The following is a 23,255-nucleotide window of genomic DNA, read 5'->3' on the forward strand; positions in this document are numbered from 1 at the left end:
ATATCATATGTCTTTCATTAAATTTTATTTCTTTGCCGTGAGAAGCATGAAACCGTAGGTGTTCCTTCTCTTCAATCTTTTAATTTTTTATGATATACAAAGAGTGACCATGGTGCATACACTGCTAGTATTGCTACAATATAGTTAGTCATTGCTACACCACTACATTAACATCCTCCTTTCCACTATCATCATCCACATCAAATGGTTACATAGAGTGAACATCCGCTACTCTATAGTTTTCTCAAATAGATGAGCTCAAATGAAACCGTAGTACAAACTTTCGTTTTGGAGGGAATTCGGTATCTGAAAAACCAACAACCCAATATTCGGGATATTTTGCCAAAATGTTGAATCTTGGTACAATGGAACATTGGGCGATATTGCATAGGTTCTAGATAGTTTGATGAATTTTGTATTATGACTCAAACTATCTAGCCCACTTGAGACCAACGATTGAAATGTTTGGGGTAAGTACTTTTCTACTAAAATCTTTTCTATTAAAGGTAGGCTGTTAATTGTTAAATCTTATGGGAGATTGGTCGGGCGTGAATGACAAAAAAATTGTCCGGTAAAAACTAGGATGGGATCCATTTCTAAAGTATCATGGGTTTCTATTATTATTATCGCTTTGACTATAGCAATCAAACTAGGCGAGAGATTTTGCTATACAAACATGAATTCGAGACTATGTTTTCGTAGTTAAATATTGGGTAGTCAAACCATTTTATGTTAATGAGGATGGTATTGTGTATGGATAAGCGAGGGGACGGACCCGGGAGGGTCTTAGGATATTCAGTTGAATACCTTCAATTTTCAGATAATGTCAAGTATATAAAGGTATGCGGTATCCAATACTATAGAACAATATATAAAGGGTATATAGATGCTAGAAGCCTGTATTCATTTGTTTCTTAAAAAAACGTGTTAATACTTTCGTGGCAAGGACGGGTTGAATCCTTTCGTGGCAAGCCTGTTTCTATTGTTGAATCCTTGTTTTGTTTGCTTGAAGTGTGATATTTGAGTTGACCTGGCCTTACTCACCTAAGTTCTTCACGAGGCTTTGGTCGACATAGTGAATGTGGCAAGGGCGGGTTGGCCCCAAGTTAAAGGGTGAAAGGGAACATGGCCTTGTGTGATTTGGAGAGGTGGCAGCTTACTTGTCTTCTACTTGGTTTCTTGAAAGTTCCAAATTTCCAATGCTACTAGCGGGGACACTAAACAAACTCTAGCACCAAGTTTAAGCGACTATCAATATAGAGCAAGGAAGGCTTTCAGGAGAAGATGTCAATTGAACATTTAAGATAAAGAGGAGTTTATAGTTTCTTGGTACTATCTCTCAACTTATATCTTTGGAAGTTGGTTGGTACAGACTTAATGAAGTTAGAAACAATAAAAGCGTGAGAAATGCTAAAAAGAAACCCTTTATGGCTCAGGACTTTATTCTGATTTCGTCACTGTCTTTTGTTCCTGTGAAGTTTTATTTTTAGAAAAATGATATTGATGCTTATGATTTAGTTATTAATTATGATTATATTTCTTCTAAGAGTCACAATTATCGATTAAGATCTCTGCTCAACAATTAGGAAGTATGATGCAGTGATACACTGTGCGACTGGGATCCCTTGGTCAACTTTTGAGCCAAATTTGAGTGAGCGTGGCAAGGTGATAGATATCACTCCTGGTCCTAGTTCTATTATGACCTGTGCGTTAAAGAAATTAACCTTCTCTAAGAAGCGGAGATAGTGCCACAGTGCCACTCGCTTTTGATCCCAGGCGGAGAACCTTGAATATCTTGTTGGGTACCAGTTCACTCAACCATCCGAATGTAAAGGTTACGCCTCACACTTTGATTATTGACCTTGCTTTAGTTGTTAGAAAGACTGCAGAAGTTTAACGTCAATCTATTTGAATCTTAATTGTGTTTTCAAGTATGCTCTTTTCTCATTTTTAACATTTTGTTATTGTTGTGTTGAAAGAGAGTTGGAGGCGGTCCGATGGAGTACAAGCGGACATTATCATTAGTGTTCATCCTCTCATGCAACATATTCCTTTGTGGGTGCTCAAGTGGCGGGGCCTTGAAGAAACCAGTCTTTGTTCTGATCATTACGGACCTTAATACCCCGCCACCGCATTGGTTGGTTATATTAATTTCAAGTTTCATTTTTATTTGTCCCCTTTATTTTTTCTTTGGTGGAGTCGGTCAATAAAGAAACATTTCTATCCAGGTTCAACTTTGGTGTGACGAGATGCTATTGCCCCTCGGAGGAGCCAAGAGGGCTTTATTAGATGGCCTAGAGTCTTCTCAGATTCGAAGTATTTGGCTTGCCCATCGGGCCTTCTTTTTGTTGCTTAAGAATAATCTCGAAGGTTGGTTTTGTGTAATGTATTAGTATATAACCTGGTTTCTTATAACTAACAACAGCAATGTATTCCAACCCAATTTTATCGAGCAGGGATCAGTTAAAGAGGCGAGCTAGAGATGGATCCAAAACTTCCCGCAGTTTACGCTAATGGGAGGCGGTGAAGGGATGGGTCCCTGTTAAAAAAAACGCCAAGGCTCTAGGAGATGCACTATTCGATGAATCGATGGGGCGTCCAATTGGCCAAGTCGTGGTTATATGTGGCCGTAATAAAAGCTTATCGTCTATTCTAATCGCCTTGTACATGCTGCAGTGGTGAAGCATTTATGACAATTAATTTCTCACTCTTATTTTTATTTTGCCAGAGGTGATCTTGCTGTAGAATGTGGATGGGTAAGGCTAGCGGACATTCAAGAAGAAATTATATCTATATGTGGAGCTGCTCACATTCCAGTCATCCGGGCAACACGAGGTTTTGGAGTCACTTGTCAAGTCAGGTCTGCCTACTAGAGCTGAAATTACAGATGTGGCCAATGGAAGGAGGTAATTGGTGCTTTTCCTTGCTTTCTTTTTTAAGTTATTAACACTCCATTATCGTATATTTAAATCATCTTGTCTGTAAAATTTGGAAATTGCGGTGACATTTAAAACATAAGCTACTAGCTAAATCCTTCAGTGCCAACTAGTCTATGAACTTCTGATTGGTTGAAATTCCGGTTTCCTTAAGTGTGAGTCGATCGAGATCTTATTCTGGTTAGGGGTATGGAATGGTATTAGAATGATCTCTTTCTTTGAAACAACATATTCTAGACTAGTAAATAGTAATGGCGTCCGTTATTCTTGAATGAATTCTTTCCTCGCTACGCCATGAGGCATGCTTGTTTGCTTACTAAATCCATCTGGAAATGTGCTTTTTAAAGACCATTTTGATATGCTTAGTAGCTTAAACATACAAATGAGATTTTGTTATGCTCTTTTCGATTATTGTGTTTGGTGCAAGTTTAGTCAATATAGCTGGAAAACGATCCGTTCTTGTGGTACGTGGTAGTAATAGCCTCTAGCTCAGAATTTTAAAGTATCACTCTTTTATGTTCTAACTTTTTTGCCTTTGAGATCCCTAATATAATGCATCATAATTATGTGGAACAGAGCCATGAGTTATCACTTGAAGTAGTCGACTTGATGATACCATCCCAAAGTCATCCCCTGATGCTTACAACTACTGAAGGTGCTAGTTTTGTACAAATGATATGAGAGCTTGAGTTTAAGGACAAGTCCCATTGATTTGGAAAACAGTGTGTATTTCATTCGTGGCAAGTCCTATTTATGAAAGACGTTTTGGTGATGTTATTTTAATAAAAGATTATGTGATTGGATGTACTTGTAAGGTTTCTTATTTATATTATGGGCCGGTTGTAAAATACCCAATAAGTGGGGGCATCTTTATGCGAGGTTAAGTAGTCTCAAAAAGGGGGTGGTTTTGGGGATTTTTTTTTACATATGAAATAGTTTTGTAACGGTTCTTCACCGTTACTAAGCTTTGCAATAAGTAACACAAAAAGCGTTACTAATTTTATAAAAGCGTTACTAATGTTAGAAAAGAGTAACACAAAAAGCGTTACTAACTTTATAAAAAAGTTACTAATGTTAGAAAAGAGTAACATAAAAAGCGTTACTAACTTTATAAAACCGTTACTAATGTTAGAAAAGAGTAGTACACAAAAAGCGTTACTATTTTTATAAAACCGTTATTGATGTTAAAAAAAGAGTAAACAAAAAACGTTACTAATGTTATAAAACCGTTCTTGATGTTAAAAAGAGTAACACCAAAAGCGTTACTAATTTTTTATAAAACCGTTGCTAAAAGAGTAATACAATTGAGCAAAGAAAACCGTTAGTAAATATTTTAGTAACGGTTAGAAACCGTTACAATAAATAATTATGTAACGGTTATAAACCGCTACTTAATATTAATAAATTAATTAGCAACGCCCCAAATCTGTGGATATATAAAACCGTTACAAATATTTTTAGTAACGGTTTCTGACTGTTAGGGATGTCCTGTTTTGGTATAGTGACTTGCCTCACAGGTTCGACACGTGCATGAGGTCAGCGTCTCTTCGTATTCTGTGCATCCACGTGTCTCCCTTCTTTAGGTCCTTTTAGTGCCCCCTTGATTTCAGCACTTTTCCCTTCCATTGTTACATAAAGAAGAGCACCAAATATGTCAGCGTGGGTTACCACTCCTACTGTATCCGTCCTAAAAAACAATCGTTTGTCCTTCGTATCACCACCTCGGACAAGACATGACACCATTATCCACTGTATGTATTTGGAAAGTTTCTATATGCAGATCTCCCACCTGAATTGACTCTTAATCATCTTGCCTTTCTACCCAGTGGCTAGTACGTCCCCTTTTCATCCTTTCCTTTGTATGCCTGCGGCATGAGATCTAATGTTGTGATTTCCTTGTATAGGTTGGAGAACATACTCGAAGTCGTGCATCTACGCCGATGTGACATCTACCATTTTTCAGAAGCTCCGTGAAAATAACATTGATGGTTCCTAATATCATACCCTGAGCCGGTACTTGCACCTCATTCGGGGCACCCGCTATAAACTCTCCCATCATTCTCTTTTCTACCAACCTCTGAATCAACCATTTCAACGCATAGCAATCATTAGTCTTGTGATTATATTTCTAACTTGGTGATATGTATAGTACGGCTTGCCCAAGCATCTCTATCAGTGTGCTTCGCGGCCCTTCATATCCCTGAAGATTTTTTATCAACGGTAAGATCTCACTTAGTGGCCTATTCAATGGCGTCTGTTCCGGTTCGTAGTATGGCTTTCTATCCCTATTCTCCCTTCGAATTCCCTCCCTATTTCTTTCCGATCGCGATGAATATCCGTGATACCCACCATTTTCTCTATCTGATGTCTCTGTCTTTCAGTGATCCCCACCTTTCTATAAAGACAATACTGCCTTCCTTGACCTTCTGGAATTCTTCTGCATAGTATCCTCATAATTTATGTAATTTTCAACCCGTGGATACAACTCGTGCAAGGTCGCGATCTCATTTTTAGCCACAGACTGATGTACTCCCGTTCTTGATCACAGACCTCTTTCAAATGCTATTACCACTGTCATTTCGTCCATGTTCTCTACCTTCAAGGTCTCGGCTTTGAATCGGCATAGATAATCCTTTACTGATTCTGCGGATCTTTGACTGACATTGAACAAGGTCGCGATATCTACCACTCGCCTTTTCTGATGTATGAAATGGTTTATAAACGCCTGCTCCAACTCCTGAAAACTATTTATGCTCCTCGACGGCAAATGATAATACCGAAAACCCCCTTTAAGGCTAGCTGGGAACATCATACACCGCAGCCCATCATACCGAGCCTTTTGCCAGAGAGGCATCTGTTGTCGAAAATGATGAATGTGATCTGCTAGGTCCTCTTTGTCGTCATACATTTTGAACCTGGGTTGATTGAATCGTTTCGGCACCTTTGAGGCCCATATAACGTCTACCAACGTGTTACTATTCAGGCCATCCACCACTTGGCTAGTCGCTCCCATTTGGGCTTTCGCCTGTTAATGGTTCGTCTCCCAGTCGTTGTTTATCATCTTATGAACTTGCTCCATCGTGAGGCCGGTCATCGGGTTCTCAACGAGGTTCGGACCCTCTTTAATTTTCATTATTAGATTCCTCACTTGCTTCCGCTCTCGCTTCCTCCTTCGCCGTTTCTCTTTCTTTTATGAGTGCGTCATTCTCCTCTCTCAATCTCGCAATCTCCTCTTGCATCAGCTGTGTCTCTTCTGAAGCTGAACCAGCAGCTGTTTCCTCTTCTCGATCTCCCCCTTTATCACTTACTACCTCCGCCTCAAGCTCTTGCACCACCACCTTCCTCTGTCTGCCTATCCCTCTCTCCCTTACTGTTGCCATCTTTGCGTTGCTTTAATCTCTCGGTCCCCACAGACGGCGCCAAATGTTGTATCTCACTTACTACTACATTCTTCCCTATTTCTTTTTCCTAGGTCTAACCCTCTTTTGATAATAATAAAGTCTCCCTTCTATCTCCTTATCTTTCCTCTTTATACCACACTCCATTCTCCTCCTAACCGTCCACCTGGCACTCCATCTTCCGGTCTTAATCTCTCCATGTGTAAGGTTTCCATGCTGTACCTACGAGCATAGTACAAAATATCCCGATATATCGCGATATTTAGAGATATCTATCCAGATTTTAGAGAAAGATATATAAATATCACGATATGTTCAAAGATATATACGACTATAAATATCGGTAATATTTCGATGATATTTGTGATATCTGGCGATATTTTGTGTATATAATAATTTTATTTAATATTTACCATTATATTTCAAATAAATATAAATAATGTATCATGATATATCAAGAAATATGCACAATATCTACGATATTTATCGATATTTTAGATATATCCACGATATTTGCATATGAAACATTGTCAAATATCCCTAAAGAGGGAGATATATCTACGATACATATCCAAAAATTGAATATCGATAAATACCCATATCCTGATATTTTGTACTATGCCTACGAGTCTGCGATACGATCCTTTACACCGCACTTCCACATAGTATGTGACTTCAGGCTCATCCCACCACTGATCTCCCATGCCACGGATCTAACCACCACACGTCTTTTAACCGTACGCTGGCAAATCATCAGCCCTTCGGGATCTTTTACCAGGGAGAGCGAGAATTACATGGTGTTCTCTAACTGGAATCATTTTGTATTAACCCGCTGCATAAATCTATGTTGCTTTATTAGTAATTTAGTATATTCTAAATAGTACCTTTTGTGAGCGCACTCGTATTTTCTATCCAATCTTTTTGCTTCATTATGTTCAAAACTTCAACAAAGGTTGGTATAACCATAATAGTTTAGTATTTGTTCTCTTCTCTCGGTTTTCACATCAAAAGCTTATAAAAAACATCTCGTTTTCACATCAAAAGCTTATCAAAAACAACGTTTCATCCGCCATTATCAAGGGTTGAGTTGTGTTTTTTGTTAGGCCCAAACACATCAATTGAATAGGAATTTCGGGGTGAATAATAACTTTGGTTTTATAGGACAAAAACAGATTGACCTCAACAACTATCATTAATAATTTCGGTTTAAATACAAACAGGTGTATATGTTACTTAAAGTATCTTTAGGTGAGATACCATCCTAGCATCAAACACTAAATTTCCAATAATTTGGTATTTCCAATAATTTGGTGTTTTTTCATCTTCAGAAGAAACACATGTTGATGAAAACATAAAAAAAACACCAAACCAAACACTAAATCGGCCAAAATTTAGTTTCAATTTTGGTGCTGTATCAAATCTCTCTCACGATTTTGGAAAAAACGCGCGGTTTTTTCTAACACCGCATGAGCTTGGGCATCTAAATGGGCTTTTATGGCGCGGTTTTGCAAAAACCGCCGAGAGAGATTTGGAAAGAGAGAAAAAAATAAAGTTGATGTGTGACACATCGCGCGGTTTCTGAAAAACCGCGTGGGCTTGGGCTTTTAAGATGGGTTTCAGTAGCACGGTTTTGAAAAAGATGCATGGGCTATATGGCGTGGTTTTGATGTCTAAAACCGCACCATTTGATGTCGAATATTTGATATTTTTGCTGAAGTTGGTTGGTATTTGGATTGGTTTAAAAATTTAGTGTTTTATTGGTTTCTCTCCTAAAGATGCTCTTATCTAAGTTTGTGTTTTTGTCCTAAAACCATAATTCTATGCCAATTTTGTCATATGGGCTGATCAGTGATGAAAAAATGTGTAGGGCAGTGGGGGTGGGTTTTTGTAGAGGCGGCATGTCTTATAAAACCCATCGTGAATTTAGAGCATTTGCAATGCAAGTCAAAATAATCTCTCCCCCCCCCTATTCACTTCTATGTAGGCACTTATTCCCCCTCATTTCACCAAAACGGTGAAAAGCAAAGTGAAGCTGTGCAATGCAAATGTGAAAAAAAAAATTCGGACGGAATGTTAGATTTCCGTATGGAGGTTTTTTGATCGAGACGGAATGTAACATCCTGTCCAGTATTTTTGTCAGAAGTTAAAAAAAACTGAAAAAAAAATCGAAAAAACACGCGAGACAGAATAAAAAAAATTGAAAAAAACACATGAGACAGAATCCAACATCCCGTCCGAAGTTAACAAGACAGCCACCATCTCAGTGGAAGATTTCACCTTGATTTCAACTAATCACCAGTTTTTCACCTCTACATTGTACATCTTTTTTTCAACAAATCTGGTGACAATAGTCACAAACCCGCCTTATCGACCAGCATTGCAAAGGCTCTTATGGTTCGCATGAGAAGAGAATGAATTTGTGGACATACACACGAGACATTAAAAAAAAGGGCATGTTAAGTGACGCTAGACTCCCACCCAAAACTCATATCTCGATGCCCTTTAACGGTAAATGAAGAAAACCATTTAAAAAAAAAAAAAACAGGCAAAAACTGAAAAAAATGGATTCCACCAAAAAACTGATCGATTCACTGACTTCACACATCGCAGTTTACCACTCAAAAAGGCAATCATCATCATTAAACAACAACCAAAACAGTAGAAACACAATTATCCGGTGGTTCACATCCCTAACAATACCCCAACGTCAGGGGCCCTCACAGTCGTCGATTCTAAATTCCTCGAGATACTCATACAAATGCAAAAACACCTCGATACCCGTCGCGGTGCATTCATCATTTTACCTGATCTTCCATCGGACACGAACCCCTCACTACCAACTCTGTGTTTTAGGAAAACTAATAACGGTTTATTAGCTAGGGTTAGTGACTCAAACAAGTTTGAAAAGTCAATATGTGAAAATGTTAGGCTATTTGGTTTTCAGGATGAGGAAAAACTTGATACATTCACTGTTAGTGAAGACTTAGTTAGGGATTCTCAATTTTTTGTTAGGGTAATGGATGGGGTTTCCAGTAACGGCTTTTTGAGAGATGAGACTGTCAAGGGTTGTGAGTGGGAAGAGTTGTTTTGGTTGAAAGAGAAAGGGTATTATAGTGTTGGGGAATTTCTTGCCAATAAGTTGGAATTAACGCTGAGGTTATCTTGGTTGAATTGTAACGGTGGGAAGAAGAAAGGGGGGAGTAATAATAATAAGTTGAAAGAAAAGGTTAGTGTTGCGGGGATTGCGGCCAATGTGTTTTGGAGGAAGAAAGGGTGTTTGGATTGGTGGGCTGCTTTGGATCCTGGGATGAAGAAAACTATTTTTCGGACTGTCTTAGCCAAAGCGGCAAAATCTACGGTACTTATCTTAGACTTCATTTAGTGTTGTGATTTTGATTTCATTTCTTTCAAGTAGTTACTAATAAGACACTAATGTAAGCTATACATGTACAATAGCATGCAGCATGACTAATGAGTTGTAGTTAACTACAATGTATTGAAAACCTAGCCCTTTAAGCAATATTATGTGAAGTAATTAGTGTTTTATTTGAGTAGCTATCACACTAACGTAAGTATCAATTAACTACAATGTCTTGAAAACTTAGATTTCTAAACAAATATATATATATTTTTGATTGGCAAGCCTGTTTTAAATGAGATCAGTAACTCTTTGATGCTGGCGGGGTTCGACCCCCAGACCTCTGGTATCATCACCCAAAGGTTTTACCAACTAAGCTAGAAGGCACTTACACTAAACAAATACTATGTGGAGTAATGATTGTTATGCTTATTTTTTTAAGAAAGAAATGTCTATTAGTATTCTATTCATTTTGGTCCTAGTGTCACATTTGATTAGTCCAGTGGGTTTATTGTTAACAAATGTTGGCAAATGTACTATGAGTGAAGCACTAAATACTAGCTCATGGAAGTGCCTAAGCCTGATTCCCGAGTTTTTAATTGGGGTCTGTACCCATACTTTGTATCTTTCCTTGGGCCGTAGTCGAAGATTTAACAGAAAAAGACTTGTAGTAAAAGAAAAGACAATCTATGCCGTGTGGACAATGGACTCACACACAGTCAAGTGGCCAATTTACTATTAATGCCAAAGGTTGATGTTGAGATGGATTGTTGGCATGAAAAAAAGCCAGTACAAATTTTTTATTGATTAAAAAGAAACCTTTTTTTGACTCCAGGGACGACGTAGGTTTACTTGTATTTGGATTTTGGAGGCAACTGAATCTTTTTTGGAATTTAATGTCCAACTTTGACGAAGGATATTTGCAAATTACTTGAACAGAAGTCCTGACTTAACACATAACGAATTAAGCATCAAACTCAAGTCCATTTAGCTATGGACTGTGATAAGGTTTGGAGTCATACCTACTTGAGCTGTACTTGTGATCTTGAGTCTTGACATCTTGGTTATTAGCTCACACAAAAGCAACACGGGTACTGTCTTAATTTGTTGTTTAAGCCCTGCATGTTATGTTTATGGCGTAGTCTATCTTTTATTATCTGATAGTGATTTTGTTTCAATTTTTTGCGACCATCTAGTTTTTCAGTGCTTAGGCGTCCTGAAAGTTGAAATTGTAAATTTGCAGACAAAGGAGATTGTGAAGGCTGAAATTAGCGTTTTGGTTGGCGGGAAGTGTCCCTCATCCCGTCAGATCCCCAGCCTTGCAGTCTCAGCTACTGATGCGCAATTCTCTGCATCTATTCGCCCTGCTCCAATCTCTGGACGACCAGTTTCACTGTCCAATATTTTCACCAGCTTGTTTGTTCTTCAGGATATATGTGCCATGATATTTGAATTTCAGCAAAGTGGCCATGACAGAGATAATCTATTTTATAGTACATTGGCTTCTCTCCATACCACTTCTGATTATATACTGAGGAGATTTCGAGGTAGACTAATGGTTGTTTCTAGTGATTGTATAAAACATGAGCTTCTAGCTGGTGAGAATGTGACGTCCCCATTGAGCAAATCCAAAGACAAGCTTTGTGTTGGTAGCCGGAGAGGAAGGGGTAGAAGTCGTAATCCTAAAAAGTTGAACTCTGTGCAGAAGTCATCAGGAGTTAATCATGCGATGGAGAATTCTTGCGAGGTATTGTTTCCCTTACACAGATGTTTGAAAGCCTTTCTTGTTTGTAGATGTAAAGTTTTGGATAGAACATGATTTTGATTGATCTAAAGCCTCACTTCCAGGATCATGGATGCGGATTGGGACAAAAAGAAGCTGCAATGTTGAAGGCTAAAGGAATCCCATATATATCAAAGGCAAAGGACGTTCCAACAAGTACCTGTCTGTCCAGGGCTGTGCTGGTAAGTGCTAATCCTTTCTTTTCTAACCAGTTTTTATGAATGGTCGCAGTTGTTCATAATAATTTTTTGTCAGTAGGATCATGCGAAAGGATTGGTTGATCAGAAGGTCCAAACTACCGGGAAGAAGAAGAAGAGTAGGAAAAAACATGTGAAGACTGATGCTTCAAATGTGATGGAAGTAGTTACACCTGAGGACTCCGAAGTTAGAAGCACACTAGCAGCTTCACAGTGTGTTTCTCTTCAAAGAGATGCGGCAGTCTCTGATATTTCACCTTGTGATTCAAGTGTTCATGACCTACTGAATGATCTTTCAATTGGTAGTGATGGCTGGACTCCAGATACTTGTTTTGATAGTTCAGTAAGTAAACATAATTCAAAGTTTGGCAGTGAGGTTACCAGGGAGTCCGAAGAGGAATCTGTGGTTAGTTTTACAGAAGATAGCCTTCAGTCTGGTTGTTGCAAAAAATCTTCTGGAGTTGAGGTTTCAGCTTGTACATTAAATTCTGAAATTCGAACGCCTGTTATGTCTGTGGTGGGGTTGGATAATAATGATATTTTCGGAACAGATCTCACGAATGACAACTCTGAAAATTTGAGTGATGTTGCTCCAACATTGTTTGGTGTTGATTCTAAAGAAGAAACTGTTTCTTTTCAGAGAAATGAAATGGATAATTCTTGTGCACAATGGCCCAGAAGTTTCGCGGGAAGCACATCCTATGAGTGGCCTAGTGTGGCACATTGTAATATACCTTTTGTTAATTCACAACATCTCCCTGCTGCGACAGATAGATTGCATCTGGATGTTGGATGCAATTGGCGTAATCGTTTTCACCCATCCTTTGTATCCACGAGGCATCAGGCAATAAGTCCATCAATTGAAGGTGGGGGCAAGCGCCTCATGCCTCGAACTTTACCTCTGAGTGTAGATTGGCCCCCGATGGTAAGAAGTGCTAGTAGATTGACTTCATCTATAAGTTGCAGCTATGATTCTGGATTCATGCCAAGGCTACAGTCCACATACCAGCAGGGACTCACACCTCACAGGCTGCAGTTTAATGGAACAATATCAGATGATGAAAGGAAGTTTTCTGAGGAAGCTATGGAGTCCTGCGATTTTATGAATGCAGCAGACGTTGTAGATGGTGAGCCCCATTGGCTATCAGAAGAAGAGTTTGAGGTGCACGCCTTTTCCGAAAGAGACTATAGTCAGTACTTTGGTGGTGGGGTGATGTACTGGAACACTTCTGACCTTGGAGGCACGGGTTGTTCTCGTCCTCCTTCTCTTAGTTCTGAGGATAGTTCATGGGCATGGCACGAAGCAGATTTGAATAGATCTATCGATGACATGGTTGGGATCCCTTCTACTTATAACAATAATGGTTTGACTTCTCCACCTTCTGGCACATTTTGCTCTCCTTTTGATCCTTTGGGACCTGGGCAACAGGCCCTTGGTTATGTTATGCCTGGAAGCGATGTAACTGGAAAAGTGAGTCATATTTCCTCGACCCAGAAAGATGGAATTCAAGATGAGAAAGTTTCTGGATCTTTCACGAATTCATCTGGTAGTGTTGGTGAAAGACAGAATGGAGATTTACTTCCATACCCCATTTTACGACCAATTATCATTCCGAATGTGTCGAGAAAGGGATCTATATCTGATTTCAAGGTTAGTCATCATCATAGGAGCCCTTGTGTCCCTCTTCCTACACGCGACCAGCCTCAGATAAAAAGACCACCTTCCCCTGTGGTACTCTGCGTTCCACGAGCTCCATGCCCCCCTCCATTCTCTTCTGTTGTTGAGTCAAGAAAGAAGAGGGGCTTCTCGACAGTGAGGTCTGGTAGCTCTAGCCCGAGACACTGGGGATTGAGAAGTTGGTACCATGATGGAAACAACTCTGAGGGAGCTGGGCTTTGTGTGGATGGTGCTGAAGTTATTTGGCCTTCCTGGAGAAGCAAGGGCCTTTCAGCCACTCCAATGATTCAGCCTCTACCGGGGTCTTTGCTTCAGGATCGCTTGATTGCGATCTCCCAACTAGCTCTCGATCAGGAACACGTAAGTATTTTAGTGGTGAAATGCTAAGCATATTACGTCATCTGCTTCTCTACTGCAATTACTTAGTTTATACTGAAATGATATACCACAGCCGGATGCTGCATTCCCTCTTCAACCTCAGGATTCACTAAATTGTCCTTCTCGTCAGGCGTCACTTCCAGTGATGCATAGTCTTCTTCATGATGAAATCGATTCCTTCTGCAAGCAGGTATGATGTTGGATAAAGTTCTACGACTTATGTGCTCGACTTTGTGATTTCTAATTAGTATGTTTTGTCCTTGTATTTATTTACGAGTATTCCTCAGATATCTCCTAATTCATATTATAATCTGTGCTATAAGGTTGCTGCTAAGAATATTGTTATGAAGCCCTGCATCAGTTGGGCTGTCAAGAGGGTCGCACGATCTCTCCAAGTCTTGTGGCCACGGTCGAGGACAAACATTTTTGGCTCAAATGTGACTGGTTTGTCCCTTCCGACAAGTGATGTGGATCTTGTGGTTTGTCTTCCTCCTGTAAGGAATTTGGTAAGCAAAGTTTGATAAAACTCTTCAGTTTTACTTCCCTGTTATTGTAGTGTTTTAAACTAAATAGTCTGGAATTTCATGGGAATATATATCTGTAGGAACCTATTAAAGAAGCAGGGATTCTGGAGGGACGTAATGGAATCAAAGAAACTTGTCTTCAGGTCTGATGGCATTTGATTTACTCCAATGTCTCTTTTTGTGCATTCTTTCTATTCAGTTCGGAACTTCATTCTATCAATGCTCAAGTATGGAGGAAGCATTAATATATTGTCATTTCCGTTTATTATATTTTGTTTTTGTTTTTTTTGTCTTTTTATGGGTTTTGTGCCATGGTTTATTCCAGAGGCTCATTTCTTGCCAGGGAGTCACAGATTTTTTGTTGAGATTAGTATGAGGAGGTACCATAATTGAAAACTAACAGAAAGATTTCTGGTTCACTTCGTGCCCAACAAAATTCATAATTAACAGAAAGATTTCTGGTCCAAAAAGTGAGCAACACTGTTACATATATCTTATAGATCGTAGGATTCATAGCAATTGGTATTTTCCTTTATCCATTCTGTCGGTGTTTGTGAAGTTGGACCACTGATATTATTTGTTATACATATTGTCTCGTATGTACTCTCTTGTAGTGACAACTTTCCTTGTTTCTTGTAGACTTGTACAGTTGTACAGCTGTACTTGAACGATAATCACCCATGTATCACATTTACTAAACCATGTTGGTCCATGATCTCTTGGAGTCATTGTTACGCTATAGTTGAAATTTTCTATTTTCTATTTTCACTTTTGATTTATTTGCTTTTGATTTTTTGATTTTTTGATTTTTTTTTTCTGGACGAAAACTCTCTTAAAGGTCTGCCACTGTTTCAAGGTAGTATTGACATCGTTCCATTACTATATTGCAGCATGCAGCGAGGTACCTTGCAAACCAGGAATGGGTGAAAAATGACTCTTTAAAGACGGTGGAAAATACAGCTGTAACATTTCTTTTTCTGGCAACACAGCTGATGACTCTCTCTCTCTCTCTCTCTCGTATAGATTCGTATATTTACTCTTCTCATATTTTTGTTCTCAGATACCTATTATTATGCTTGAGGTTGAAGTTCCTCAAGATGTTGTCACCTCTAGTGGAAATACTTCCAACGAGAAAACACCAAAGCTGAAATCAGCCCAGATAAATGGTGAAGAAAGCAGCAGTGATAATTCTGATACGGTGGTTATAGAAGATTGTTCTTGGAAAATGTGCTCAGAGTTAAAGAAAGAGGAGGGCGTGGGCTTAAAATCAGTTCGCCTAGATATCAGTTTTAAGTCGCCTTCACATACTGGACTTCAAACTACAGAACTAGTAAGTCCTTGAGATTGTATATATATATTTGTTTGATTGGTATATTGACTCATTAGTATATCAAAGAATAATATTACAGGAAGTAGGCCATGTAGCAAGGAGCTACACGACCTACAAGCAATACCTCTCTTCCTGCTTATAAACTTGTTTTGTGATACAAGTGTATCCCAATTAAAAAAATGCAGTGGTGGTAGGTCATTCCTTTGAAGCAAGAATAAGTACATGTCCAATAATATGGCTCCTCTTTGATTCCTTCCGCTATCTTGTTAGTATGCTATTGTAGTTGCTCAAATACCCTTGCATTCCTCCCTTTCCACCACGAATTCCTTATTTTAATAACTAAAAGGAGATAGCTTTTTTATTATTGCAAAAAGTGTTAGTTCATATGTAACATCGACTCTCCAAATTTTATAAAATTCAATGTTGTATCATTGCATGTTTAGTTACACTTCTTCGGTTTTTGTATATTCAGGTTAGGGAGCTCACTGAGCAGTTTCCTGCAGCCACACCCCTTGCTCTGGTACTAAAACAGTTCTTGGCAGATCGTAGCCTGGATCACTCGTACTCAGGCGGTTTAAGTTCATATTGCTTGGTAATTGTGCTGCATTTCATGGACATACTATACTGTCATTGTCAATTGTTATAGAAATGTTTATTTGATGTTTCCAGGTGCAAATATTATCTTTGTTTTATTGAGTTCTCTGTATTTTGATTCTGATTACTTATAGTATGGACTAAACCTTATCGTACAGAAAGTGATGTAGAACATTAGTTGAGTATGTCAGTGTCATAGGTGTGCGCCTATGTTCCCTCTACATGTTATGGGCGTGAGCCCCTTAGTTGAGTCCAAGCCCATGGTTCGAGTCCATTAGTTAGTTGGACACATGTCGTGTTCTTATTGGTTTATGCTTTCTAGGTTTACTTTAAATAACGGGTTTGTAGTTAGGGTTTCAGTAATTGTGTTTATGTGTGTGATTTGTGATTGAGAGATTCAATAAAAGAATGATTTTTAGGTCGTCTTTTAATTGTGTTTCAATTAAAGTGTAGATTCAATTAAACTGAAGCTACGCCGAGAAGATCTACATTATTTGGTATCGAGCGCATTAATTCCGGGGTTACTATTCACGTCATCGTTTCACCGAAAAACCGTTTCAGTGAAAACATTGTTCATCGGCACTATTCACCGCGTCTTTGTTCACCCGTGTAGTTGTAGTTTTTTTTTTTTTTTTTTTCTCGAAATGTCAATTTTTTTTGTGTTGTTATGATGAATCACAAAGCAACTCGAGGTCGTCTTCCATCCATGGATACTCGCATGTCTCGTTTAGAAGAAAGCATGAAGAACATGACACAAATGTTCTAGAACCTGATGGAAGCAAAATTTCCAGTCCAACGAGAGGTGCAACAACCACCTCCACCACCACAGAATAATGGTTCAGTGGCTATACTGATGATTCATCTCAGGTTGATGGTTCAATCCCTCTTCTGAACTCTTTTGCGCTTACAGATCTAGAAAACAACGGAGAGAATAGAGTTGACATGAAAGATAACACCAACAGAAAATTTCATCTCAATGAGAAACGTGAGGGTGTACTCCTCAATGATGGCGCCGCTCGACTGCCGGCAGGTGTTGAAGCCCCCCTATTGGGCGCTCCACCAATCTTTGATAAATATGAAGATGAGTCTCTTTTTGATAAGTACATAGATCTGATTTGGGAAAATTTTGTGATCCACTTTGACAAACGAAGTGATTTGTTTTTCAAAAAAGAACGATTGCAGATTTGGATTTCCTTAAAGAAAGTCATATATATTGGTGAAGTTACAAGTTTTCAAGACGAGCCATTGGTACTGAAATTTTTTGGTGTATCTTCTGGTTATTGTTTTCATAATCTGTGTGGAAAAGCATGTTGTGGGTTACTGATTTTAAGTAAGGGAAACTGCTACAAAGGAAAAATTCATGGTCGGATTCCTTTCAGCTGGGGTATTGACCGATTTCCTAAAGCTTATAGACGTGGTTCTCTTTACCTGAAGTTTTTGTTGATTAGAAATTCGATGACGAATTTTTTCGGTTGGGGAGAGTGATGTAGAACATTAGATGAGTATGTCAGTGTCATAGGTGTGCGCCTATGTTCCCTCTACATGTTATGGGCGTGAGCTCCTTAGTTGAGTCCAAGCCCATGGTTCGAGTCCATTAGTTAGTTGGACACATGTCGTGTTCCTATTGGTTTATGCTTTCTAGGTTTACTTTAAATAACGGGATTGTAGTTAGGGTTTTAGTAATTGTGTTTATGTGTGTGATTTGTGATTGAGAGATTCAATAAAAGAGTGATTTTTAGGTCGTCTTTTAATTGTGTTTCAATTAAAGTGTAGATTCAATTAAACTGAAGCTTCCGCCAGTAAGATTTACATTAGAAAGACATCTCACTATGATAATCAGTAAAGATCAAAATTCCAATCATCAAACAAAAATAAAAATTGTGTTGCCTATTTTGTGCGTGATGCAATGGATCTTTTGACAAGAAAATATTGTTGCATTGGCAATTCATTGTAATATTGCTCATTCCAATTGGATTATTTATCTTCTCATCCTTCCAGATTTCTTGCTGCTTCTAGGACGAACATTACAAATAGCTATGTTTTTCATTTTGAACAAAATCGGATAGTTTGGTTATAAACTTATAACTCATCCTGTTATTGCAAATAATTATAGTAAAAGTCCTAAACTATGTGCAGTTTGGCATCCATCTCTGCAAGTTCTACTTGATGCTATTGAACCAGTAATGCTCGTCTATTTCTTTCTTGAGGATATTCATTTTCTGCAACTCTCTCCCATGCTAAAGGGAGCACTCATGGAAACTTGATACATAGGGTGGATTTTTAGTAATTGTGTTAGTTTAATCTCGAAAAATGCAATGCCATGCTTTTTCAATCTGTGGAGCTACTGCTATATTTTCTATTGACTGTTGTTATAAGGAAAATAAGTTTGTATAGGTAACTGCAGTATTTATTATTTCATTTTATTGTGCAGGTTTTATTGATTGCACGGTTTCTTCAGCATGAATATCACCTTGGGCGGCCTATTAACCAAGTAAATCTTGAATTTTCATTGCAAATTGGTGCTAGTTTTATGTGAACCTTTAACTGTGAATTTGGCAAACTGCCGAGTTTTAATATATCTTAAAGATTTGGTGATTTCGGTCAATATACCTCATTGACTTTAACTGCTCAACACCTCTTTTGCGTCATCAAACCCATGCAATTAACAGTATAATATGCTTACTGTCTTCTAATATGCTAGTTTTGTGTTATTTTGGATTTTTAACATTTTAAAAGAAAGTTCTGTAGTACCAACATATTTTTTGTAATGCCCTGATCTCTGTTACAAGTGGTCATCTGAATCCTGGTATCCTTGCTGGTCTTTTCAAATTTTATGCGTCTTTACTTCCTTGAAGTCTGCAGCCATGATTCATTAGGACATGATATGATAAATAATAGAAAATCTTATAGAATGAGAAGATTCTGAAGATAAATTACATCGACCCCAAAATATAAGGCACCAAATGGAACTGTTGTAGTAGTATGTAAGTTCTATTGTTGGCAACCTCCTTTTGTTAAGCGCAATTGCATCATAGGTTTCTCATAGCGTGGAAATAATAATGGGAAAAGGGAAATCTTTGAAATGGGCAGGAAATCGTTGATGAGATTCCAAGGTAAAATGATAAGTCTTGTAATCTGGTGTGGGGTAGTCTCTCAGGCTTAAGACATGTTAGTTTGTCCTGGATTGGAGTACCATCTTCTAAGAGAAGAGTGTGTCTGGGATTGACAGATGGAGCAGCCGATCTCGAAAGAGGAGAAATAGATGCTAATGGATGGTTGCCTATAAGCCATAACATGTTGTCCATCCTGGAGAATCACTACAGTTGATAGTTTAGGAAACCATCTGGATTGATTCTTGAAAAGGTGTTGTAGAGGGAAACTTTGGTAGGAAGAATGTAAAATTTATGACCTGGAGTATGGAACTACTGAATTCAGGGTATTGTGGATTTTAAAGGTAGCTTTTGAGAACATGATTATAAATATGTCAATGCATTAATTATAAATATGTAAAGGTATTGATTGACAAAGGGATCATGAATCATCTGAAATTTAAACCATAAAACTATCAGGTTACACACTACAAATTTATTGAAGGAAAATATGTCTTTACAGAGGCTGGCCAAGACAAGCTTACCTAATCTGAAGCATTTGGTAGCGGTGTCCGGGTATGAGAGTCGTCCATATAGAGGTTTCCTAATTGGTACACTGGCTGATACATAAGGCTTGATTCAGTTTTCTTGTGAGTTTAGATGGACGGTTATTTCGATTGAATAAATGAAATGGATTAATGTTCTACTTTGTAAATGCATTCCATCTAAAATGATGGAGTTTGGTGCTTAGTATAATTGACAGATAACCGTAGAATTCTTCCTTGCAACTTAGAGAGGTATATTGTGATTACATAGGTGATAGGTTCTATTTTGTTCATATTAAGAAAGCTTGCCTGGTTTTTGAAGAAGAATGGTTTAACTCCTGGAGTTCATTGATAGGTTGGTGGCAAAAATTAACGGAGACATTTTGCATGACTATGCATCTTTTTTTTTCAAAATATAAACAATTATTGTTGTTATTATATTTCCGTGTATAAACAATTATACTAAAAGTTTAAAACATGTACTATGATTATCTGGACTCTAATAAGCATTTATCTATTACGGTTTGTTTGAAATATTTGCTCTACTAGTATAGGAATGTTTTTGATGCAGCTTGACACCACCCTACCTCAGGCCTTGGAATTGTTATCATGTCATCCATATTTGAATATCTGTATAATTCTTAAAGTGATAGAATCATTTCCATGTATTAGTCACATTTTCTGGGTGTTTATGCAGAACGTTGGAAGCTTGTTTATGGATTTTCTCTACTTCTTTGGGTATGTTTTATATTTCGTTTTGAAAGTGGAATCTATTTTTTATTACAAAATTTAATTGATGTTCTTAACTTGTCTTCATATCGAAAACTCCGTAGTATAGTCAGGGGCTGATGGCCTGAGAATTTATTTGTTCAAATAAATTACAGCTTTCTTTTGTGTGGTTTGTTCAGAAATGTGTTCGATCCACGCCAAATGCGTATATCCATCCAAGGAAGTGGAGTTTATGCAAATAGAGAAAGAGGGCATAGGTAACTTGATATTCTGCCTAGCTGTTTTGTTCAGTAAAGTATATGTTAAGTTTTATTACTTAATGGTTTTACGCCGTTTTCGCAGCATCGACCCAATTCACATTGATGACCCTCTTTACCCAACAAATAATGTAGGAAAGAATTGCTTCCGGATACATCAGTGTATCAAGGTCAGCCTTCAATCATCCCCGTTGGACTTTTGTTTTACATAGTTTTTGTTACGGCTGTCCACTTCGCTTTTGTTTACATTCAGTATCAACTGCTTCACCATGTACTAAGTCTACCAGGCGATGAACAGATATTCATTTTCCACTTGGTAAATTGTTCTTTTTATCTGCCCCATTATCTTCTTTTATGATTTAAGTATGTTTTCTGCAGGCATTTGCAGATGCTTATACCATTCTGGAGAATGAACTTAGTAGTATATCTTGTACTGGTGATTCAAGTTCAAGACCATCTTATAGACTTCTTCAGAAAATTATTCCAAGTATTGATCATGTGTAGGAAGTTTTGAATATCTCTTGGTGGGTACTCAGTTAAGCGTCATATCCACACACAAGGACACACATACACACACTCACCATTTTATTTTCGAACACCATGAACATCTGTACACATCTAACTTTTCTACCACTGAATACATGTTTAGGTGAGTGCATATATTTGAGCTGGTACTTTCCTCCCAAAAAATCACACGTGCTGCCTTGAGGACCACTAGTTCCAGAAAACGGCAGGTGATTAGGTCTGGCCGTTTCTAGTTTTTTTCCTTGAATCAAATTTCTATCAATAACATAATTAGACTTATGGTTTCTTCTCTTACATGTACCGGTCCTGTCAGATACTGGAATGTGTTATGAAGCAAGAATTCTGGTTTACAACTGATTAATTTTGTTGAGAAGGTCTCCCTGCTTTGCTTGTTACGGAAGCGAAAGCTTAAATGCAAGTATGTACACATAAGTGTTTACACTGCGTATGAACTCTGAGAATTACACTCACTAAACAGAGATTTATTTTATTTCTTTTACAGGTTTCTTGGTGGGCTGTGCACTTGTGTTTGACTTGTCATTCTGCCCCTGAACGTGTATGTGGCTGACACTACGGAACTGGCACACAACATCACCCTCGAAGTTTAAACGAGTCTCAGTGCTTCTGTTGGTTGCAAGAAGGAAGAGTTAGTTTAATGTGGTTTGACATCTATATCTAGTTTTGGGTACAGCTTTAAACTTTGCCATTGATGGATGTTCCATTGAAATCTGTATACTTTTCACATGTATTGTGTATATTGGTTGCATTTTAACTCAAATGAAGCTCCACTTGCATCCACAGGTACATATGAAAAGAATATCTAGGTGGGTTCAGGACTTCAGGGTATCGCTGGTCTGCAGTCTGCACCAACAGTGAAGGAAACCTGGTAAACATCATATATACAATAAAGTGTTGTCAATTTATTAACTGAAATGAGAACAGTATTCGTTTTGTTTCTGAATTTCTCAAGGGAGAAAGTCAGATGCTTATCTGTTCAAAAGCCAATTACCCCATTCATGGTGGAACCTGGTCATGTCACAATTGTCTATATAAATTGTATAAGAGTTTACTTGGAACCGAAGTCTGTTGTAAAAGGGCTGTGCTCTATTTTGGCAATAAAATTTGTACGGTACTGTATTTGTAAAATACACTCAAGTTCATTACCCTAAACGACAACTTTTTCTGTTGACAATAAAATAAATAAATGATAAATTCAAATAAATTTCATTTGAATCCGAACTTCATTTAAATTTCATTCAAAGAAAAACAAAAACAACTTGCGAACAATGATAAATGCAATACGACCCTCCTGTAATATCTTTTCCTATAAAATTAACCTAGAGCCAACAGACATGACTATTAGTGCGAAACACATATTGTGTACACAGGCTTTGCTCTTTGCTTAGGGATGCAATTGGCCTCCACTCCTCTCTCATCATGTCACAAAAGAACAACTGATCATTGTGTTGCACCACAAGCTTCAAGTTATTAAGTACCTCAATTATATCAACTTCTCTCGGTGCAATGATGCAGACGTCCGTGAACACAAATTTCCCAGGATTATCCCGTAACAAGTAATCATCAACAGCTGTTTCATTAAATCTGATACCAGGATTATCCCATAACAAGTAATCATCAACATCTGTTTCAATAAATCTGCCAATCCAATCTTCAGTCGTATCTCCGTGCTCTAGTTGTAATATATAAATTGATAGTACCTCCTCGTTGAAAATTGTGAGGCACAACGAGGCTTTGATCCCTGTCAAGAGATGACGGCGCTCTTGTTCTTCCTCCCTTGGATCTGGATTCGCGATATATGGGTCGATTTTCGTGCTTCTGACGGTTTCAACATTTAAAGAAACTAAGTAATAGGTATCATCATCCACTACCAACCAATGCAACTCCTTGTTTACCAAGATGAGTTCTGTTAATGT

The 23,255-nt window shown here is 38.0% G+C and overlaps 1 protein-coding gene across 1 annotated transcript; it reads left to right on the forward strand.

Moving 5' to 3' along the window:
* Positions 1 to 8,844: 8,844 nt before the first annotated feature.
* Positions 8,845 to 22,467, forward strand: LOC147513001 (uncharacterized). The gene is given in 20 exon segments (XM_086595989.1): positions 8,845 to 9,046; positions 9,049 to 9,692; positions 10,936 to 11,439; positions 11,541 to 11,657; positions 11,734 to 13,710; positions 13,802 to 13,918; positions 14,052 to 14,234; positions 14,333 to 14,395; positions 15,143 to 15,214; positions 15,313 to 15,582; positions 16,055 to 16,174; positions 18,608 to 18,667; positions 20,508 to 20,548; positions 20,719 to 20,796; positions 20,882 to 20,966; positions 21,175 to 21,320; positions 21,446 to 21,538; positions 21,635 to 21,739; positions 21,824 to 22,006; positions 22,123 to 22,467. Coding segments are annotated over 16 exon segments (4,608 nt in total). The 5' UTR covers positions 8,845 to 8,895; the 3' UTR covers positions 21,301 to 21,320; positions 21,446 to 21,538; positions 21,635 to 21,739; positions 21,824 to 22,006; positions 22,123 to 22,467.
* The last annotated feature ends 788 nt before the right edge of the window (positions 22,468 to 23,255 follow it).

Source organism: Coptis chinensis, chromosome 3 (assembly GCF_015680905.1).
Source record: "Coptis chinensis isolate HL-2020 chromosome 3, ASM1568090v1, whole genome shotgun sequence".
NCBI classification, from domain to species: Eukaryota; Viridiplantae; Streptophyta; class Magnoliopsida; order Ranunculales; family Ranunculaceae; genus Coptis; species Coptis chinensis.